Here is a 23,719-nt window from a genome sequence, read left to right on the forward strand (position 1 = left end):
GCGTGTTGGAAGGGATGGCAGAATGGAAACCAGGAGACTTCTACTGTATCTGCCATCCAGACCTACTTGTAGACTGCATCATCTTTTAAATATCTTCCCCATTCATAATCTGACATTGATTCTCTTCGCTCTCATTCATTCTTTATTAAACAAATATTTATTGAGCGTCACCTAGGTGTCTGGGCACGGGAAGAGCTGGAGTCCAGCAGTTAAGACAGCAGGCTGGGTTTATAGCAGCAGAAGTCTAAAAAGTAGCAACCTATGGTTTTTAGCTCTTCTTCCGGCCTGACGTGCAGAAATTGGTCGTCTAAGTGTCAGGTTTCCTAAAACCAGAGCGTCCAGAACCTCATAGGGCTGTTGGCAGGATACAGTGAGATAATGTTGGGGAATGTCTTTATAAATCTTAGGACACCGTGTGAGCGAGGGATTATCATTAATTTGCACCAGTCTGTTAGTTACTTCATTCGTTTAACAAACATAAATCCTTAAACTATTTCATGAGATCTGAAGTAACAACGTGGGTGTGAGTCCCCTTTCTGTCAACTGTGTGATCTTCAGCAATGACCTAACTTCTCTGAGCCTCTGCTTTACCATCTGCAAAACGAGGGTGTCAGTGTGGTCTCCTTAGTGGGAATGCACCCAGTGAGATACTGCATGTGAAAAGTGCATTGTTCAGTGTAAATAAATGTTGGCTCATTTTGTATTTAGGGCAGATACTTCGGTTTCTAATTCTCATGGCAGCATTTCTATTTCTGTGGCACGTTTTTCCTGTAATATTCAGTTCAGCGTGTGTCCCCCTGGGGCTCCAAAGCTTCTGTTACCTTCCTTCTGAGATGAAAGAGTGAAATGGAGCAAGAGGGGCCCGGAGTACTGTGTGTTCTGGACATGTGATCAAGCCATGGCTCAGGTCCTCTGCCTCTGCTGTCCCTGAAGACCCTGATCTCTAGCCTCCTGTTGCATCCTGGTCCCAGAAGAATCCTCTGCTCAGGGATTCTCATTGTCCTGGGACTGGGTATTACCCTGCACTTCTGAGCTCCAGGCCCAGACCTCTTCCAGAGAAGAGGTCATTGTGTCCAAAGGTTAAGAGTAATGAACCTCAGGTTTCCCCCTTCATGGGACAAAGCAGAGGCTGGGCAGTGTGCATGCATGCAAAGAGGGACCCCTGGAGATTTCTGGGGTGCCCAGACGGCTGGGGGCCAACTGATCAGGAAAGGGTGCGGGGAGAGATACTCAGAGGGGACAGTGCTCAGAGAGGCCAGGGTACCTGGGTTAATCATCACTGTGGCTCAGATAAGGCCCCGCCAGGTAGAAGCAGAGTTAGCGTGACAGAGTGTTTGTGTGGCTGAAGACGCAGGCACGACAGGGTGTCCACAGCGTGCGACCATGTCGGGCACAAAACACTTTCAACATGTGATTGAGACCCCAGAGCCCGGCAAGTGGGAGGTGAACACCCCCACCCCCGCACCTCCCCTTCCCCCGCTTTCTCCATGTTGGTCTTCTGCACTGATTCCTAGAATCATTTCTCTTCTGGACTTCCCTCCACCCTGGGTTTCTGTTTTCCCTCTCCTCCTTCCCATCTTCCTTCCTGACCTTCCCCTATTAGGCCTGAGTACCAAGTTCAGGCTAAATCCTTGGATGGCATGTGTGTGTGTGTGTGTGTGTGTCTGTCTGTCCCCAAACCTTGTGCCTGCTGCCGCTCCCACCTTCAGCTCCAGAGGCGTGAGCGAGGCCTGGGCTTCCTGTCTGTGTCCTTGTGCCCCTTCCCTCTAGTTGTCTGGGTATGAGGCAGCCCTGCCAATCACAGAGAAGTCAAACCCACTGACCCAGGACCTCGACAGAGCAGAGGCTGAGCAAATTGTTCGATTGCTGGGACAATGTGATGCTGAGATCTTCCAGGAGGAGGGGCAAGTCATGCCCACAGACCAGGTAACCCAGACCCATCCCCTGGACACTGAAAATAAAGATGCCAGCTCCATGCCAATGGTCCTTAGTGTTTGAAACCTGAGAGCCCCTCCACCCCACCATTGACGAAGTGGGTACTAGAAAACAGAAAGGGTTCGAGCAAGGAATTTTGACTTCACTCTCACTAATTAGACCCAGCTGCATGAATGTGGAATGACAGGGAAAGGATCCGATTCCAGAATACCTGTTTGTCAGTCCATTCAACAAGCAAGGTAGATGGACTAGTCCCAGGGTCAGCAAACCACGCTGGCCAATCATGCCACTGCCTGTTTATGTAAATAAAGTTGTATTGAGACACAGCCATTTGTGTTTACATAAGATCTATGGCGACTTCATGCTACAACGATAAGGTTGAGTATTGCATAGAGTTCACAGGGGCCCCAAAACCTAAAATATTTACTGTCTTGCTCTTTACAGAAGAAGCTGACCCCTGGACCAGCCCTTTGCTACTTAAGCATGGTCCTTGCTTAGCAACATCAGTATCTCCTAGGATTTGCTAGTAATGTAGAACCTCGCCCCCCACCAAGACCTACTGAGTCTGAATCTGCATTTTAACAAGATTCCAAGCACTGGATTTGGTGACCCCAATTTTCTCTCACCACTGTAGTATACGATTTTAACAATTCACTAAGCAGAAACAGGTCAAGCAATGCTAGATGCGGAAGGAGACACACAAGGAGGGCAGGACACCGACCTTAAGGAGCATACAATTTAGTTCAGGAGTTTTGAAACTTTACCATGCAGAGGATTTCCTTGGGGGAACTTGTTAAAAATACAGGATCTTTCAAGACAGATCCAGTAGATCTTACTCGGGCCTGGGACTGTGCATTTCTAACAAGCACTCAGGAGGATTCTGATGCTCCTGGGCCTCAGGAAACACTAGAGTAACCCCTGCGCTCTCATCATACCCTTTTTCTCCCCCTGCCATCAGGCTCCCTTTGTGGCAGTCCAGATGGACTCCGGCATGGACAGCCCAGGCACCTTCTTGCCAGTCCTGGTTGGTTTCAGCCCTGTGAACATGGTCAGGTGAGCCCACTGTAATGAAAGGCAGTGACGGGCCAGGCCCCTGGGGGAGGCTGAGAGGAAACCTGTCAAAATCTACAGTACAGGGGTGCCAGGGTGGCTCAGCGGGTTAAAGCCTCTGCCTTTGGCTCAGGTTATGATCCCAGGGTCCTGGGATCAAGCCCCGCATCAGGCTCTCTACTCAGCATGGAGCCTGCTTCCTCCTCTCTCTCTGTCTGCCTCTCTGCCAGCTTGTGATCTCTGTCTGTCAAATAAATAAGTAAAAATCTTTAAAACAAAACAAAACAAACAAACAAAAACAAAATCTACATTACAGCCACAAAGAGGAGGGCATGGTGGCTATGGTCTTACTCACCACATCTCAGAACATTAAAGTAAATACGGACTGTCCCTGAGCTTAGGAGGATTTTGTTTTTGGTGGGTTTTTGTTTTATTTTGTTTCTGTTTTTGTTTTGTTTTTTTTGTCTACTGGTTGATGTAGTCTCTTGTTTTGGGAAGGACTGAAGGCAGCTTACAGAGGCCACATCAAATACCAGAAAGCAGACATTCAAAACAGGAATGAAGACACAAGGAAAACAAGGCCCAGGAGATAGAATAGGGTCGGGACGATGCGGACCCCAAAGAGAAGCATCTGTTCAAAGGAGCCGTGGGTGCGGAGTGGCCTCTGATTCCCCTTTGCCCAGCTCCCTTATTGTAGCAACCATTCTCCTTTGTCATCCTAGGCTCCCCTTGGGTCCCCCTCTGGCTACTCAAACCCCCATCGTGTCCCCCTTTCCTGAGGACTCTGTGCCACCCAATCACCTCCGCCGTATTCTGTATGTAGATGGCCGCTTTGATCCCAGAGGTCAGCATGTGAAACTGATAATGCTCAGGTGTGGTTCCCTGGATGTTCAGCCTCAGGAGTGTTAAAGCAAGAAGAACGTAGATTCGTAGGCCCTTGTGTGAGAGAGCTCGGATGTTGTCACTTTGGGGTGAGGCCCTGAAATACCTTATTTTTTGAGACCATCCCTGGAGATTCTGGTGCCCAGACAGGTGCGGGGAGCTCTGCTGACTTCACCATTGGCGTGGGCCTCTTGATGAAGCTGAAGGCTTCCTGTCGCTGGAATGTTCCAGGGAAGTCTTGTAGATTCCTCAAGAGCAGCTCTGCACATGCAGTGGTGGTCCTGGGGGGCGGGGCGGCCGGGTGCTTTCTGAGGACCTTTTCTCAACTCCCAGATTCCAGGCTTGTAGCGTAATTCATGTGAAGATATAAATGATTCTGAGATACTTTTAACCCTGCTCCTTTTAATGGAGGAGTCTCCTTCACCAAAAATGTATGTACTGCAGTGGATGCTAATTTCAGGCCCTGGGACTAAGTGAAATGACAGATTTCAAACCATGTGGGTGTGGAGATCTTGCAGTTGTTCCTTAAATCAGCGGCTCCCAAACTTGGCCGAACTTCAGAGTCATCTGGGAAGCATTTGAAAAATACAGATTTGGGGGCTCCACTCCAGAACTCGTGAAACTGACTCTCAGGCTGGGCGCGGTATCCAGAAATGGGTAGTTTAAAAAAACAACAAACAAACAAACAGACAAACACCAACCTAAACTCCCCAGGTGATGCTGGTGACTAGCAAGTTTGGGGATCTCCGTGTTAAACCGCACAATGAACCCTGGCTCCGGGCTCTGCTTAGGTCTCTAGGGACTTTCCGAAGTAGTTGGAGGACAAATGACAGGAAACACTTTTACAAAATGGACGTGCAATATGTGAAATTTGCTTGCCCTCGAGGAAATACAAATGAGAAAATACAAACGTAGCTAGAGAAGGGGCATTTTGCAGGGATGGGATGATGAGGGAGGCTCGGGAGGCCTTATACAGACGTAACTGTCTGAGCTCCTGCCACAGTGGGGCAGTGGCCGGGTATCCCCTAGCAGGGTTCACCAGTAGTGGTCAACTACCCAAGATCTCCGTTCTTTGAGATTCCATGGTTGCACCTAAGCAGGTAACAAGCCTGATAGTCTCTCGTCCCCTTAACACATTGTTTTGTTCGTGGTTAATTTATTCGAGAAATGTTTGCCAACTGTTGGATGCTACGCGTCATGCCTTGTAGCTGTGCTCCTTCGGCAGGAGCGGTTGTCCCTCCCTCAGGTAGTGAGGGGTTCACTCTTTGGGGAGATGGCCAGAATATATTTCCAGGAATGGGAAGGGCTTCTGATGGACCTTAAGACTGAAGATCAAGTGGCAGTTTTGACATTCTGATGATAGGCACTCCTCCAGAGGCCTACAGAGAGCTGTGGGTTTTGTGGCCATGACAGTGGGACACGGGCAAGGACGGGGGCACAAGAAAGTTCTGGTATCAGGCTGGAGCTTTAAACTTGAGTGTTGGCTTTGCTCTGGGATTAAATTGCTGAATATTTTACTAACCGTTTTCCTTGGGGTTCAGGGACACGGTGCCCCTATGAGCTCTAAAGCACATCTCTAGGAGAATGTTGACGTTAGACCCCCATCCCAATGTGGTCTTTGATCCCGACTCTCATCTGAGGCCCTTCCTTTAGATTCTCACCATCTCCCCACGTCTCTCTCTCTGTGGGCCCAGGAAATGACCCCATAGAAGACTGGAGTTCCACATTCCGACAAATAGCAGAGCGCATGCAGAAGCTGCCGGGAAACTGGAAGCTTTCGGGCTCAGTCCTGCTGTTGGGGTAGGATCCTCCCCACCCTCACCTAGGGAATGTTTGCTGCCTCCTGGATGCCTCCGATCTTGTTATGTCTTGTCTGAATTCCTGGCGTACTGTGTCAACTAAAATGTCGTAAAGCAAATCCTATTTTCCCATTTCCTCCTTCACCTTAAGATGTTGTATTTCCGTCCTGACCCTGTCTGCTAAATCCCTCATCATTAAACAGCTAACCCATCTAGGGCAGGTTTCCAGTTTGAAGAACCTCTTTTGCATCTGTGAGTAGAGAGGATTGAATGGAAGGGTGAATTGCTTTCTGATTCTTTTACATTTTCATTTCAAAGGTGGGCTTTAAAACAATGGGATGCAGTTTCATTCTTCTGCCTTCCTAATCCCCTCCAAAAACTGGGTGGACCTTCCAAGCCTCCATGCCCATCTCTTTCTCTGGATTGTGGTTTACCCTCACTTTGACTTGACAAGGCCCTGAGTGGAGTCCCTGCCCCTGGGCCTCTCTGCCAGGGATGACATTTTCCTTGCTTTTCTGTGAGATGGGAAGGCAGCCGCCTCGTGTGAGGTCTGTGTCTTTCAGCTCTGAGGCACTCATCTCTCCTCCCATCTGTAGTTGTTTACTTTTAATCTCCTTTCTCAGTCACCAATTTGATCATTCTCTTTGCAATAATCTCTTTATGCTTGGTGTGTCATGTTACATCCCTGTCCATTATAATGGCTGCTTCATTGGTCTGTCCAAAGGACCTGAAATGTGATGTTTGCATTGACAAACCGGTATTAAAAAATTGGAGGGTTGGGTTGGAAGAAACTTCTTGAAAAAACAAAACTAAACAAAACCCTCTCCAAAAAACACTTATTTCCTGCTAACGGGACACTCAGTCACTGTGGCCTTCTTCTTAGAGTCCTGAATGTGCCATGGAAATGACCAGAGGTGGCCCTTACCCTCTTTCTGCTTATCTCAGTGAAGCCCACAACCCAGCCCTCCTCATAGCTCACTGGACACCCCCAGTCCTGCTGAATGCAGACCCAGTGGCCTCTAGCCAGGGCGCATGCCCAGGAATCACTAACCAGACTCTGTGCCAGGGGCCTCTAGCCAGAGCGCATGCCCAGCAGCCACTAATTCGTGAACAACACGATCCTCCTTCCTCTCCCAGCCTCTCCCGGTGTCATCACCTCCTTAGCCTGAGGGCCTCAGTGGCTCCTCCCGGATGAAAGGTAGAAGCTCGACCAAGATCCTCCTGGAAACCTTGCTACTGGCTGCCCATAAGACTGTGGACCGAGGCATCGCAGCCTCTCAGAGGTAGGAGAGGGGAGGGGGTCGGTACGGGCTGGGCAATGGCAAGTGCAGACGCAGAGACAGACGGGTTAATGGCAGCAAGACGGAGGCCCAGTACCACCGCCCCCACCGCACCCTGGGCCGTGGGAAAAGAGCTGGCCTGGGTTTCTTAGCACACAAAGTCTCACTTGTTTCCAGCGGACCCTGGGCTCCTCAGGTCCCACTGATCTCTGTGCCCACCTGGGAAACCTAGTCCCTGAGCCCACCTGGGACACCAGAAGTTCACCTCGTTTCAGAGAGTCTTTGGCTTGGGGAGGGCCCAGTTCGTGCAGGAAGAACTCCTTCTGTGGGGGCCTGTGTCTCTGGCCTGGCTCCCAGAATCCCCGCTGACCTCCGCGTCCGCTCCGAGCCCGTCCTCCTCGCCCCGCTCTCTTCATGTCCTTCGGCCTCGGTTGGGTCTTTGTGTTCTGCTCACGGAAGTCCTTTCTGTCCTCTGCCCTGCGTTCTGACAGGACTCCCCGCACCTCCGCTAGGGACCAGCAGAACTTAGTTGTCAGGGAATTGTGCCTTCCCCTGGGCAGAGGTGGGTACCCATGCTGTCTAGAGGGGGCCCTGGGCCCGCCCTGGGAGCTGGTGGCCTTTCTCCCAGGTGCCTTCTGGAAATCCTGCGGACATTAGAGCAGGCTCATCAGGTGACCTAGAGTCAAAGCCCGAAGATCACGGCCCTGACGAAACAAGCCAGCACCAGGTGTGTGGAAACGTGTTAGGAGTGGGGAGGTCACGTGGATGGGGGACTGTCCTGAGAACAGTGGAGACTCTACAGGACTCCTTAACACGGTGAGGGGAGCAGGTCTGCATGGTGGAAGGCGCGGTAACCTTTCTGTTGGTTTGCACCTGTGCTTGGCCGTGTGCATCTTTCTCTGATCCCTGATCTTTTCTCACTGCCGTATCTCCTCTCGTGTCCTGACCTCTGGCCTGTGCTCATCCTGGAGAAAAAAGGCCACATGTACCTGGTTGGCTGGCAGACCCTGGGCATCATGGCCATCATGGATGGAGTGGAGTGTATCCACACCTTTGGTGCCGGTGGGACCCCAGTCCAGACTTGCTTCCTGGCTCCTCCTGAATGCAAACCGATTTCCTCCCCCCATCCCCAGCCCAATGGGGTTCCTCATTCGATGTCCAGACTCCTATTTGAATAGGCATTTCAGTCAAATGCTCCTTGCTGTGAACCCCTACTCAGGCCTGGTCCCTCAACTCCCAGCCCCGCTTAGCTGTGGCCTCCCATGTGTGTGACACCTCACCCTCCACCCCCCTTGGCACTTTCCTCCAAGACCCATGAACGTTCCCCCAAGCCTAGAATCAATCTTTCCTATAAAGCCCATCACTCCTTTCTCCCTGTCCTTAAACGTTCTAGACTACCGAGATGTCCGCGGCTTTCTCACTGGTGATCACAGTGACATGTTTAACCAGAGGACGGAGCTCCTCCACCAGGTGGGGGGATGACGGGACATGGGGCAGGTTGTGAAGGTGACAGGTGTGCAGGGAGTGGGAGGTGAGGGGAGCAGGGGACAGGTGGGGGAGGAGAGCAGGCAGACAGTCCAGGGAAGGGAATATGGGTTAGAGGTCGGGAGGCTTTGGGGAAGCACAGGGAGGGCGGAAGGCTCTGGATTCTCCCTCTAAAGCTGGCTCTAGTCCAGGGCTCTTCCCTCAACTTGCTGCATCATCTTGAGCAAAACACTTGACCTCGTTGAACCTCGGTTCTTCCATCTGTGTACAAACACGCTGTGTGAGAGGTCCTGTGAGGCCCTCTGTGGTCCCCAGGTCTGTGTGTGGGAGTTTTTCATGGGAGGGGGCCCCCCATCTTCTCATGGCCAGGGTTCCCAGTTCTCCTTCTCCCAAGAGAACCTCCTGACGTGCATCTTGCCATCCCTCACAGAAATCGACATCGTGGTCTTCATTTTCACCCTGGATGGTGAGAGGGAAGGCAGGAGCGGTGGGGTGAGCAGAGGGAGGCAGGGAAGTGACTCGGGGAGCTGTCATTTTTCTGGGCTTAAAGCACCTGCTCCGAGGGAGAGAGAGGGGCGCGTGTCCTGACGGGACCACAGGGAACAGGAAGAACAGCTTTCATCTCTGGCGCCCTCCCCTCTCCTAGACAACCTCACGGAGGTGCAGGCGCTGGTGGAGCAGGTGAAGGAGAAGACGGCCCACATCCAGGCCCTGGCGCATAGCACCGTGGGGCAGACCCTGCCGGTGAGGGCCCAGCCTTGGGGACGGAACCTGGGGTGGCAGTTACAGCAACGGCCTTCCTGGGGGATGCTGCTCTGGCTCATTCTCTCTCTCTGTTTCTCCAGACCCCTCTGAAGAAGCTCTTCCCCTCCATCATCCGCATCACGTGGCCACTGCTTTTCTTCGAATATGAAGGGAACTTCATCCAGGTATGGGGAATGAGAGGGTGTTCTCTGTGCTGAGGGACTCAGAGGGGGAAGGGTTCCAGAAATTAGAAAAATCAAGTCTGGGGCGCCTGGGTGTCTCCACAGGTTAAGCCTCTGCCTTCGGCTCAGGTTATGATCTCAGGGTCCTGGGATTGATTGAGTATCCCATTGGGCTCTCTGCTCAGCAGGGAGCCTGCTTCCCCCTCTTTCTCTCTACCTACTTGTGATCTTTGTCAAATAAATAATAAATCTTAAAAAAAATAAAATAAAAAGCAACTCAAGGCTGGAGGGTGGAAAGCTTTGCTGGACTTTCAGAAAGCCAGCTGGGCAAGTTCTTGTGTTACCAGGTCACTGGTCAGTGTTTCCAAGGTAATGGCTCATTTCTCTCCAGGAATATGTGAAAAAGATAGGCCAGGCCACCAGTCACCTGACAGATTCTCATTTGTCCCTTGTTTCAGGTTCATTGTTGATGTTATAGTCATCCTCACCATACAAAAGTCTTTAAGGTATATCCTTTGCAAGGTCACTATGCTGAATTCACTGCAGACAAAATTACTGATATTGTCTGTAATATAATGAAATTATAATTTCACTACTTTTCACTAATTATAATTTATTATAATATTTGTAACTATAATTTCATTACTGAAGCACTGATAATGCTTTAGCAAGACATTATCAGTACAAGCACTGACAATAATCATAGAAATAATTATCAATTTGGGTACACTTTGCAGTTTGGTCTGGAGAGGGCATTGGGACATCTGAGTGTTAGTTCACCTGTGCTTTGTGGCCCAAGAAAGAAGGCAGTTTTGCATCTGTGGTTCCTCGGTTTTCTCACCTAACTCCTACCCACCATCCACAGGGCACAACCAGGGCCCTGAAGGGTTGCGCTGGAGACATGTGGTCTCATCCATTATTCAGATCACCTCTTCCAGAAAGCTTCCTGACTTGACCAAACAGCTGACATGCTTTCTTACCTGCACTCAGAACTCAAAGGAAGCCCTTCCCCCTGAGCCAGGGGGTCCATGCTCTTTCTGTTGCGTACCTTTGTCTTCCCTTCCAAATGGTGTTCATTGGTCACAGCTCTACTTTTGTGGCATACTTTCCACATTCGTTGTCTCCTTTGACATCTCACATCTTCTAAGAAGTCTTTTCCGATGAAACCCACATTGTCTAGAACCCTCCTTGATGTGAGATGCCTCTTCCAGGTTCCACTGTGCCGTCATCATACCTAATACACACGTAGGACTCTGTACTTTACAAACTATTTCATTTATAATATCATTTCTCATAACGGATTCCTAAGGGATGTAGGTTTTTCCCCCCATCTCAGATAAGGAAGCTGAAACTCAGAGATTAAGGCATTATAATCACAGCCACATGGCTAAAGCAGAAGCCAGGACTCGAACCCTGGCCTTGTGACTCTAAGTCCGTGGTTTATTTCACTTTACAATACAAATTTCAACCATATCCATGAATTGAGCCAGATTCTTTTATTTTTTTTTTAAGATTTTTATTTGTTTATTTGACAGAGATCACAAGCAGGCAGAGAGGCAGGCAGAGAGAGGAGGAGGGGAAGCAGGCTGCCCGCTGAGCAGAGAGCCCGATGTGGGGCTCGATCCCGGGACCCTGGGATCATGACCTGAGCTGAAGGCAGAGGCTTTAACCCACTGAGCCACCCAGGCTCCCCGAGCCAGATTCTTTTACTCATTTACTCATTATGCACCTATCACGTGCCAGGTCCTATTCCAGGGATAGGGGATATAGTAGGGAATGTTAACCTGTGATCTTTGGAAAAAGATCTGTGTTTTTAAAGAAAATTATAATTATAGTAGCAATATTTTTATTGTAAATACTTTGGAAAATACAGAAATCAAAAGGAGAAAAGCATCCATAATAACCTTCTTCCAGGGGCGCCTGGGTGACTCAGTGGGCTCACTGAGCCCCAGTGTTCTCAGGAGACTAGAGGATTAAGGGATCCCTTATATTCCTTAAATTCGACCTTGACTGTGCCAAGGAAAAGAATAAATCTCAGATACAAATGCTTGTTTTTTTAATGTTATGAAAACAAAACACCCAGTTTCCCATTTTAAAACATATCCTTAGAATGGGGTGCCTGGCTGGCGCAGTGGGTTAAAGCCTCTGCCTTTGGCTCGGGTCATAATCTCAGGGTCCTGGGATTAAGTCCGGCATCCGGCTCTCTGCTGCACAGGAAGCCTCTCTCTCTGCCAACTTGTGATCTGTCTCTCAAATAAGTAAATAAAATCTGTTTAAAAACAACAACAAAAAAAAAACCAACCTTCTTGCAAAAAACCACTTAGACAAATTTTGGAGAATGTCCCTCTAGGCTTTTTTATGCATATGTAAGTATGTATATGTATTTATACAAAAATAGGACCATCTTTGCCATGCTGTTTTTAACTTGCTTCTCTTCACTGAAAATTATGAACACCTTTCTGTACAAATATATCCATATCATTTTTAAAAGATTTTTATTTATGTATTTGAGAGAGAGAATGAATGGGGGAGGGGAAGAGGGGCAGAGGGAGAAGCGGACTCCCTGCTAAGGGCAGAGCCCAAGCAGGGGCTAGATCCCAGGCCCTGAAGTCATGACCTGAGCTTAAGTCAGACACTAAGGTAACTGAGCCCCCGGGAGTCCCTAATTGAAATTCTTTTGAGGACTATGGAGATTGGCCGCTTGAAGATATATATTGGCTATTACTTTTTTTCTTTATTGTGTTACTTCTTCATGCCTTCTGGGCATATGCACCCATTCTTTTGGGCATATTTAATTTTTTCTTACTAATTTATAAGAGGGAGTGTATATAGCAAGGACAGTAGCCTTTTTTTAATTCCTGTTCTATGTTTTCCTCTAGTTTATGACTATTTTTTATCTTTCCATTGTTGATGGAGAGATGTTTTCTTTACATTTTTACATAGTCACATCAATCAGTCATTTTTTGGTGTGTATAGCTTCTGTCTCTTGCTTGCTTCTGGTTTGTATCTTTCCAAATATATTGTGATTGTTTGAAATAAAAAGGCTTCCATTAGTAAATCTTTAGTTGCAGAAATATCGTTGATGTAAACTCCTCCCACACTTTTATTTTGAAAAACTTTCCATCCCACAGAAAAATTGCCAGAACAGTGAATACCCATACAACTTTCCCTAGATTCACCAATCTTTTTTTTTTTTTTAAAGATTTTATTTATGTACTTAACAGAGAAAAACAGCACATAAGCAGGGGTAGTGGCAGGCAGAGGGAGAGGAAGAAGGAGAAGCAGGCTTCCCACTGAGCAGCGTACCTGACATGGGGCTTGCTCCCAGGATCCTGGGATTGAGACCTGGGCTGAAGGCAGATGCCCAACCGACTGAGCCACCCAGGCGCTCCTAAATTCACCAATATTTAACATTTTGCCACATCTGCTTCATCTGTCTTTTCCTCTGAATTATTTGAAAGATAATTGGACATAAGATGACATTTGACACAAATTACTGTGTCCCCTAAGAACAAGGACATTTGTCTGCATAACCACAATATAATTTTCACACTCAGGAAAAAGGACCGTGAGTACGACTATTGAATATGTAGACTGTGTTCAAATTTCCCCAATTATCTCTGCATTATTTTTATTTCCAGGTCTAGGATCCAATCAGAGATAAACCATTGCACTTTGTTATTAGGTATCCTTAGTTTTCTTTAATCTAGATGAATTCTTTAGCTGTTTTCTGTGTCTTTTATGACATTGATAGTACAGGAGTCTGACCAATTATTTTCCCGAATGTGCTTCACCTTGGATTGGCCCGATTATTTCTTCATTATATTCAGGTGAAGCGTTTTGGCAGGAGTGCCGCAGAGATGAGGCTCATAGACGAGGGTATCACATCGGGAGATGCCTGATGTCAGTTCCTTCCTTTACTGGTGATGTTATGTTTTATCACTTACTCAAAGTAGTGTCAGATTTCTTTTCTTTTTCTTTTTTAAGCTTTTATTTATTTATTTGAGAGAGGCAGAGAGAGAATACAAATGGCAGGGGAGGGGCAGTGGGAGAGGGCAAGCACACTCCCCACTGAGCAGGGAGTCCATTGCAGGAGCCCAAGATCATGACCTGAGCTGAAGGCAGAAGATTAACCGACTGAGCCACCCAGGTGCCCTGGTGGTGTCAGATTTCTTCGCATCCTGTTCTTTAGTAATCTTTCACCCAATGGTTTTAGCATCCACAGATGGTCAAATCAATTTATTACTCTGGTGGTTTTAAAATGGTGATTTTTCTATCTTTCTGTCTACATTTACTAGTTGGGATTTTTCTGTAAAGAAATCTCTCCCTTCTCTCCCCACACTATCTACATTTACTTAGACTCAGTTTGGAGTCATGAATTTTTTTGTTGTTAAATGTGTTTTAACCCATTCCTGTTATTACTGATTTTAATACTCAAAATGAGAGCTTATTCAAGCTGGCCCCTTTGTCGTTGTGACATAGTCACATTAGTGTTGGAACACTCTTTGCTGTGTTTCTTTTTAGAAAAAGAACAAAAGGCACCTTTTCTCTAATGCAGAAGAGTAGCGTATGATAGTCTTTTGTACCTTGCGTTTTTTCTTAACAAGGTATCTTGGAAACCACTCCACTTCAGTTTCTAACTCTGTTAATTATTACTTACCTGTGTGTGTGTATATAGACGTGTGTCTGTACTGTAGTGTCCCCAGACATCCATGTAGGAGAACAGAAATGTTGTCCCAGGTTCACCTTGTACTTTCCTAGCTCCAGTCCTGGCTGGAATCCGTAATTTTCAAGGAGCGCTGGCGGCTGTCCTTGGGGATCGGTACAGCAGTCCTGCCTTCTCACAGTTGTGCTTTCCACAGCTTCATTTACTCTAATCTACTGGTAGTCCAGAAGCAGATGACCCCCTTACAGATTGCCAAAGGGTCGGTAGTAGTCTAACCCTATGTCACGATGCCTATGTCATTCCCGTCCCTCCATGTCATGGAGCAGCCATTTTGTCATCTCATATCGTCACCAGAAGGCGAAGGTTGAATACAGTACATAAGATATTTTGTGAGAGAGACCCCAGTCACATAACTTTTATCAAAGTATGCTGTTATAATTGCTCTATTTTATTATTGGTGGTGTTCATCTCTTACTGTGCCTAATGCATGAACTAATCTTTATTGTTGGAATGTACGATAGGAAAAAATGGTATGTGTATGGCTCCGTACTGTTCGCAGTAGCAGACATCTACAGGGGTCTGGAACTTATCCCCTGAGGTAAGTGGGGGCTACCGTATTTAGAAACCTAGGTGCTAAGTACGCTCACTGCTACTGCTGACTTTGCCTCTAAGCAAAATCCTTTGGTAGAAAGAACAAGGAAATACAGGGACACCTAGGTGGCATAGTCAGTTAAATGTTGGACTCTTGATTTTGGTTCAGGTTATGACCTCAGGGTCATGAGATTGAGTTACGCATCTGGTTCCAAGCTCAGCGTGGAGTCTGCTTGAGATCCTCTCTCTCCCTCTGTCCCTCTCCCTGCTTGCATGTGCGCGCGTGCACTCTCTCCTCTGTCTCAAAAAAGAAGGAAAGAAAGAAAGAAAATGAACCAACGAACAAGGAAATACAGTTGATCTTGAACAACATGGGGGTTAGACGCATTGGCACCCCACACGGTTGAAAATCCCCGTATAACGCTTGACTCCCCTAGACTTAACTAATATCATACTCTAGACCAGAAGCCTTCCCAATAACATAAACACTCAATTAACACATATTTTTAAGTTATATGTATTATATGCTGTATCCTTACAATAAAATAACCTAGAGAAAAGAAAACATTAAGAAAATAATACAGAGGGGTGCCTGGGTGGTTCATTCGTCAAGCGTCTGTCTTCTGCTCAGGTCATGATCCTGGGGTTCTGGGATCAAGCCCCGCATTGGCTCCCTGCTCTGCGGGAAGCCTGCTTCTCCCTCTCCTACTCCCTCTCTTGCATTCCCTCTCTTGCTGTGTCTCTGTCAAATAAATAAATAAAATCTTTTAAAAAAGAGAAGAAAAGAAAACCATACAAAAAATTCATTTATAGTATACCACCCTGTATTTTTGAAAAAAATATGCATATAAGTGGACCTGTGTAGTTCAAATCTTTGTTGTCCAAGGGTCAACTGTATATGTTTTTTTCACATAAGCAGATATATATATATGTATATATACATACATACATATTTATGAATTTATATATGTTCTCCTACCTGTTTTCCCTTAATGAGAACGTTAATTCCCAACATCGTCAATTTATTTGTCCATTTCCTTAGTCCTACAATAAATACCCACTTTGAAATTGCTACCCTGATTCCACTACCATCAACAAACTTACCAAGAAACAGTAAAGATTTCTTTGCAGTTCTTTTTGTCTCCTGACCATATTCCACAAAAGACACATAAAGTGTTCAAAAGTTGCTAGGATTAGGGTGCCTGGGTGGCTTAATGGGTTGAAGCCTCTGCCTTCGGCTTGGGTCATGATTCTAGGGTCCTGGGATCAAGCCCCATATCCGGGTTCTCTGCTCAGCAGGGAGCCTGCTGCCCCTTTCTCTCTCTGCCTGCCTCTCTGCCTACTTGTGATTTCTCTGTCAAATAAATAAATAAAATCTTTTTTAAAAAAGTCACTAGGATTAAATTTTTTCCCCTCTCTGTAGTTATGTTATCAATATGATATATAGTGAGTTTCATTTCCTTTATTTTTTTTTAATTTTAGAGAGTTTGGGGTTTTTTTTTTTTAGGATTTTATTCATTCATTTGTCAGAGAGAGAGACAGGGAGAGAGAGCACAACAGGGGGAGCGGCAGGCAGAGGGAGAAGCAGGCTCCCTGCTGAGCGGGAGCCCAACTGCAGAACTCGATCCCAGGACCTTGGGATCATGACCTGAGCCAACGGCAGACACTTAACCAACTGAGCCACCCGGGTGTCCCTGAGTTTTTGTTTTTGATATCACTTTGTCTTTTGAATATGTAAAACACAACATGGTTTAAAGTCAGACTGTATAATAAGGAGATGTCCCCTCCCCTTCACTCTTCCTTCCACCTGTTTCCACTCATCCCAGCAGGTAAACAATTTCATTAGTTACTGACTTGCCTTCCTATGTTTCTTTTTGCAAAAAAAGCATATTTGTATGTACTTTGCAATTTTTTCTTTTACAAGAGACACTGTGCTATGTATAGTCTTTTGTGCTTCAATGAGATATCCTGAAAATAACTCCACTTGGGTTTATAAAACCCTTCCTCATTATTTTTCACATTTGTGTGTAGACTGTACATGTACAAGAATGATTGGGGCAGTCTCTGATGTAGGGCACTTGGTTGTCTCCGGCGTTTTGCTGTTACCAATAATGATGCAATGAACATGCATGTGTTTCTGTCATGTAGAAGTGTATCTTTGGGTAAATTCCTAGAAGAACGAGAGCTGGATGAAAGGACAAATACATACGTAATTCCATGAGATACGGCAGCATTTCCCCTCAGAAGGATTGTCCCATTTTGCTTCTTGTACCAGCAACACAGGAGATTGTCCGTTTCCTATAGTTCCTTTTTTTAAAAAAATGTTTATTTATTTATTGGAGGGAGAGGAGGGCAGAGGGAGAGAGTCTTATGCAGACTCCGCACTGAGTGTGGAGCCCAGCATGGGGCTCAATCCCATGACCCTGAGATCAGGACCTGAGCCAAGACCAAGAGTTGGATGCTTCACCAACGGAGCCACCGAGGTACCCCTTCCCCATCGCCTCTTTAAAAGCATTCAAAAGCTTTTGAATTTTTGCCAATCTGGTAGATGAGATATTCTATTTATGTGTGGTTTTCATTTCTATTTTACTTATTATGTGTTTGGTTGAGTATGCTTAAAGGTCTTTAGTAAATCTTTTCCTTGGTGAACTGTGTGTTCATGTAAATACATGAAATACACTCATTTTCTAATGGTATTGGGATCTGGATGCTCCCTTGATTTTTAGTACTTTATTTCTATTTAAAAATATATTTATTTGAAAGAGAGAGAGTGAGAGAGCACAAGCAGGGGGAGCGACATGCAGAGGGAGAGAGAGAGAAGCAGGCTCCCCGCTAAACAATGACCTCCATGCTGGCCTTGATCATGACCTGAGCTGAAGGCAGAGGCTTAACTGACTGAGCCCCTGATTTTTAGTACTTTATAAATCAGGGGCATTAGTTCTTTCTTTCTGATATGCATTGTAAATATTTCATTTAGGTTTTAACCATGAAAATGTCTTTGTTTTAATTCTAGTGGGGTAGAACTTATTAATCCATTTTTTGTTGAATCTGGATGATGAGGCACAAAAAGCTCTCTGCTACCCCCAGGTTGTAAAGGGATTCCACCTGTGTTTTCTTCCAGTACATGTTTCTTCTAGTAAAAATGGTTTCGTTTTTCCTTTCCTTTTACTTTTTTTAAACACTTAGACCTGCAATTCATTAGTTTATTCTTCTCTATGGGTTAAGGAATGAACCCAATTTAATTTTTTTCTATGTGACTATCTGATTGTCTCTCTCCATATATATATATATATATATATATATATATATATATATATATATAATTTATTTGAGAGAGAGAGAGCGAGCGAGAGAGAAGGTGCTGGGGGAGGGGCAGAAGCAGGCTCCCCATTGAGCAGGGAGCCCCATGGGGAGCTCCATCCCTGGACCCCAAGATCACAACCTGAGCTGAAGACAGATGTTAACCAACTGAGCCCCCAAACGCCCCACCTCAATACATTTTTAAAATTTATCTTTTCCTTTGTGATTTGAGGTGCAACCTCTATCAGATACTTAGTTCCCATGTGCACTGGTTTATTTCTGGACTTTCTGTTCTGTTCTACCAGTCTGTCTATTGATGTGATGATGCCACTCAGTTTAAATACAGAGGCTTATTGTGGGCTTAGTATTTGAAAGGTTAATGCTTCTCTCACTCTTCTTTTTAAGGATTTTTCTAGGTACAGTTGCTGCCTTTTTTCGATATGGACTTTAAAATGAATGTGTCTGGATTCAAATTATGTACACTTGAAAATATTTTTGTGTTAATGATAGTTCATGGTACAAATGGTTATTTGATGGTCAGTGACATAAATGATATAACCCAGATTTGACAGATCCCTTTCCCACAGGGCAGTCTGTGTACTGCATACTAGCTAGCTTCATTCCGATTGGTCAGATTTCTGCATGCACTCTTTTTTTTTTTTTTTTTTTTGCCAAATGAGCCACGATATCTTTTTCTTGTTTTTATCTAAATTCCTGTTAGTTAACATACAGTGTAATGTTAGTTTCAGGTGTATAGTATCATGATTGAACGCTTCCATACAACACCCGGTGCCCATCACAAGGCACTTCTTAATCCCCATTGCCTGCTTCACCCACCCCCGCCCCCTCCAATCTCCCCTCTGGTAACCATTGCTCTGTAGCTAACAGTCTGTTCCCTGGTTGGCCTCTCTCTCTCTCTCTCTTTCATTTTCCCCTTTGTTTTGTTTCTTAAATTCCACACATGAGTGAAATCCTACGGTGTGCATCTTCCTCAGACTGACTTAGTTCACTTATCCTCATAGTCTCTAGCTGCATCCACATCCTTGCAAATGTTCCTATTCAGTACTCATGTCCTTGTCAATCCCTCTTATTTTCAGTATACCCTCTGCAAGGGGTGTGTGTGATCTGCTCCTTCTAGAATGCCAGAATAAGGAGGCAGAAATAGTGGTAGCTTGTTCCCTAACCTGGCAAGGACCCAGTAATGAATCCCCTCAATTCGTTTTCTGGACTCTTTTTACAGGAATATATGCAAATATATAAGGGCAAGAGATGAGGGCCAAGGACAGGTGGGCTTTTACTCACAGTACCGTGTGTTTGCACAGTGTTTTAGTATTCAGTGTGCTTTCATATACATTATCTTATTCCCCCAAGGGGATGACTGTGGCCAAATAGGAAATGCCTTCATCACAGATCAGAAGACCTGGATTTAGGTCCTGATTCTACATGTCACTATCATATAAACTTATTAAAGTGGCTTTTTTTTTTAAGATTTTATTTATTTGTTTGACAGAGAGAGACACAGCAAGAGAGGGAACACAAGCAGGGGAGTGGGAGAAGGAGAAGCAGGCTTTCCGCGGAGCAGGGAGCCCGATGCAGGGCTAAGGATCATGACCTGAGTTGAAATGAAGGCAGACGTTTAACGAATGAGCCACCCAGGCGCCCCTCAAGTTAATTCTTTTTATTTTTTTAAGATTTATTTATTTATTTGAAAGAGAAAGAGAGAGTACAAGCGGTGGGAGGGGCAGAGGGAGAAGGAGAGAAAGAATCTCCAGTGGGATCCTGACACAGGGCTCTATCTCCTGACCCTGAGATCACGACCTGAGCCAAACTCAAGAATCGGCTTAACCGACTGATCCACCCGGGTGCCCCTCAAGGTACTTTACTTTTGACCTCTAGTTTCCACAGATGTAGAAACGGGGATAAAAAAGCCTAGTTCATTGGGTTGTTATAGGAGTTAAATTGAACTAATTTTCAACAAATGTGTATTAATCAATAACCATGTATCAGCCATTATCAGAAAGATTGGGGCTCTGGAGCAGAGTAAGACACCACCTCTGCTCCAGGAGCCTTTAGTTGAGTGGAATGAGTCCCAGGACCTTCACTCCTCCCCTGTCGGGCTCCTGGGGGCCAAAAGGAACATTCTGATAAGTGCAAAACCCTTCTGTGCAAGAACTCAGAGAAGAGATGTGTGTCCTGGGGGGTCAAAGCCACAAATGTGTGACAGCAGCAGTTTTGCCGGGGACAGTCCAGGTTTACAACTACCGTCCTAACATCTAAACTCAGGGCTGGTCAAACAAATTCCATCTGTATTGAGGTCCCTGGTTTTTGATCCCTGGGTTCCTGTCTGACAATAGGGCCCTCTGCACCCTGCTGCTCTCCCATCCTCTCATTTCCCAGACCCCCGTGTGTGCACCCTGTTCAGAAGTTCCAGCATGAGCTAAGCACCAAGTGGGTGCTGAATACCGTCAGTACAGGGGCCCACGTGCTTCTTGGGAAGATCCTCCAAAACCACATGTTAGACCTGTGCATTCGCAACTCCAAGCTCTTCTGGAGGGCGCTGGCCATGCTGCAGGTAGGCGGCGATGGGACGTGGCTGGCTGGGGCCTGGCCTCCTGCCCCGGCTATGGATGTGTGTGGGGCTAAGGTCTGACTTTCCTCCTGCTGTTGTCTTACTGGGCTCATCCTCTCCTCTAGGGAACGCATGTGCATGCTTGGGGCATGCCTGTGAGATTATAACTATCAAACAATTCTTTCAGTTACAAGTATAGGTCAGACACCTAGTTCTGTGTAAGCTAAACAAGGCACATGCCTGGTTCACGTAACTGGGGTCCCAGGATAGCCAGATCCCAGTACTCTAAACAATGTACTCCAGAGAATGTCAGCCTTGAGCTTTCTTCTAGGATGCTCTCCTTCTCAGGCAGCTTTTCTCCAACAGGTGGCAAATGGGGCCCCAGCAGTGCCGGCCCTGCATCCTACCAATGTAGCAACCCGGATGGACGGAGAGTGTATCTGTGCCCATGATTCCCATGCATGCCTGGGAGGAAGGTGGCTTGTCTTGGGTCACATGCCATCCCTGAGCTGGTCACTGTTCTCCAGGGGAAAGCCGCCCTCTGCCCAGGCCTGGCTCATGTGCTCTCCCTGTGGGATGGCCCTGGAGGAAAGGGTGGGAAGTGAGTCTCAGTCAAACAGCCTGGCCTGAGAACGGTGGAACAATACCCCGCTGTGAAACAATACCCCGCTGTGAACTGGTATTTCTGGGCGCGTGAAGCCCATGGAGGCATGGTGGGCTCACAGCACAGGAGTAGGAGGAGAGGCCCGGTTCCCGGGGCCACCCGCAGCCCAGGATGGGAGAAAAGAGGCTCTGTACTTTGGTGGTGTGTTGGGGGGTGGTTCTTGCCCTTGACCCACTGGCATATTCTGATTTCAGAAATAAAACGAAATGCCTTTTTTTGGAAAGTTAACCTTCCCATCTCAGTAGATCAGAGTCAATAAATTAAAGGTGGGACAAGACGGGTGGCAAGGGTTGGTCCCAACAACCGGTTTATTTCTTTACATCCGCCCTGCCCCTCAAACCCATCTCGTTGTCCACTGATCCAGACCTTATCCCAGCACCTCTGTATCCCTCATCTCCAACATGTGGATTTGTGTGTGCGCGCACCTGCGCATACCTTTGGCTCCTGCACGGACTCACACACGCAGGGAGAAGCGGGAACCTAGGTGATTCCAGAGGAAGCGAAAGGTTGTATCCCCAACATAGGACTCCCAGAGAAAGGATCCCAGTTAGGCAGAACAGCAGGTTTCTCATCACGAGAATTGAAAGCTGCATCCACAGAGAAGACCCTGAAGTGAGAGCTGCTTCCCCTGCCCTAGTTTGTAAGGGGGACATCCGGAACTCTGGGGGTGTTGAACAGCCTCTGGTGGTGGGGTGCGACGAACACTAGAACCCGGGTCCGTCCATTTTAGACCTCCTCTTCGACTGTTTGTGGACATGGGGAAGGCAAACCTTGCCCATCGGAAACCCATTCCAGACCTTCAGTGCCTAGGGCACAGGACTCTGATAAAAGAGCGCTGGCTCCCCCTTGTGCCCGAGAAGTACACAGGGAAAAGCTCTGGAGCGCCCTGGAACCTTCAGGCTGTAGGGTGACGGCTAAGGAGCCAAAGAAATTTTGGTTTTATCAGGATAGAGTCACCAGCCTTGTAAAGGAAGCCGTAAGCACCCCTAAAATGTCTGGGGGCCCCCAACCTCTATTGGAGCACTCTTTCCCAGTCATACATTGGCATTTTTTAAAAAGATTTTATTTATTTATTTGACAGACAGAGATCACAGTAGGCAGAGAGGCAGGCAGAGAATGAGAGGGAGAAGCAGGCTCCCTGATGAGCAGAGAGCCCAATACGGGGCTTGATCCTAGGACCCTGAGATCATGACCTGAGCTGCTAAAGGCAGAGGCTTTAACCCACTGAGCCACCCAGGTGCTTCATACATTGGCATTTACATTGGACCTGAGATCCTTAACCGGGGCCACATTCTTCAACCACCACTCCCCTGACTTTTCAGTTTCATCCCTTTGGTTTTCATTCTCCAAAAATTCATATTCTGAACTCCATAACTCAAGATGGGTAAAGTGAGGAAAGGGTCCTGCAAAAGATTTCTGCTTCTCTTTACCTAGAACTCTCCTGCTTGTTTTCATTGGGTCGATTCCTCTTTCTTCTTGGCATCGTGAGCAGGGTTGTCAGAAGAGGTACCCAGCTCTCTAGCACGGGAGAGGGCAGAGTACCCTGTTGATGCTGTTGATGATGCCGGCCTGCCGTAGCCTTGCTCTCAGATGTGGATGGATATGGTTCAGGGTCCGATTTCCCCAGTGCTGGATGCAGGAGGACTCTCAAAACACCAGAGGGTGTTTTGTGGTGTTCTGTTGCCAAGTACTTGGATGGTGCAGTAGTATCAAGTCAATTCAAGTCTGGTTCAGTTGTGTGTGATGTTCAGGTATAATGAACTTGATGGAGTAGCAGCTGGAGGAGACAAAGATGGCTAAGGTCTGATCCCCACCCCCTAGGAATTCATAAGCACAAAAGAACAATTTTAATACAAGACAGAGAGAGTTGAGATGGATTTAAAAAGCAGGTTTATTTGGAGAGATTACGGGGTAGGCCAAGATTCAAGGAAAATTTTGGAAGAGAGGAGGTTGGGGGGTGCCTGGGTGGCTCAGTTGGTTAAGCGACTGCCTTCAGCTCAGGACTTGATCCTGGAGTCCCAGGATTGAGTCCCACATTGAGCTCTTTGCTCAGTGGGGAGTCTGCTTCTCCCCCTGACTCTATTCCCTCGCATGCTCTCTCTCATTTTCTCTCTCAAATAAATAAATAAAATCTTAAAAAGAAAAAAGAAAGAAAGAAAGGAGGTGAGGGAACATCCAGAGGAAACCTGGGAATGTTTGGACACTTGCACTGATGTGTGGTTCCAATATCAGAGAGTCAGGTCATCGTCAATGGAACCTGACCTCTAGGCAGAGCTAAAGAGGCTCAAAGACTTTTTTAGAATTATCCAGAGACAAATGTAGGGTGACAAGATTTACCATTACTTTGAATAAAGCAAACTTCTGAGGTTAAAAAAGCTGTAATCTATTATCAACACAAGGCAGTAATTCTGCTGGAGCGGTGAAAGGATCTATCCCAGAAGATTGGGTTGGATTGTGGAAAATGAAGGAAACAATTTCCTGCTCTATTCATTTGCTCAATCAAAAGTAAGAGGTGAAGGGTGGGAGATATTTAGATATTGCATATACTTCAAACTTAATATATTAAAAACTG

The 23,719-nt window shown here is 46.5% G+C and overlaps 1 protein-coding gene across 1 annotated transcript; it reads left to right on the forward strand.

Moving 5' to 3' along the window:
- The first annotated feature begins 1,383 nt into the window (after positions 1–1,383).
- LOC131808431 (glucokinase regulatory protein-like) lies at positions 1,384–22,058 on the forward strand. The gene is given in 16 exon segments (XM_059134369.1): positions 1,384–1,443; positions 1,771–1,926; positions 2,894–2,988; positions 3,708–3,829; positions 5,562–5,627; positions 5,630–5,667; positions 6,831–6,949; positions 7,575–7,673; positions 7,911–8,002; positions 8,340–8,416; positions 8,801–8,897; positions 9,078–9,175; positions 9,277–9,360; positions 20,337–20,558; positions 20,832–21,084; positions 21,826–22,058. Coding segments are annotated over 16 exon segments (1,911 nt in total).
- The last annotated feature ends 1,661 nt before the right edge of the window (positions 22,059–23,719 follow it).

The sequence above is a fragment of the Mustela lutreola genome, chromosome 9, assembly GCF_030435805.1.
Source record: "Mustela lutreola isolate mMusLut2 chromosome 9, mMusLut2.pri, whole genome shotgun sequence".
Classification (NCBI taxonomy): domain Eukaryota; kingdom Metazoa; phylum Chordata; class Mammalia; order Carnivora; family Mustelidae; genus Mustela; species Mustela lutreola.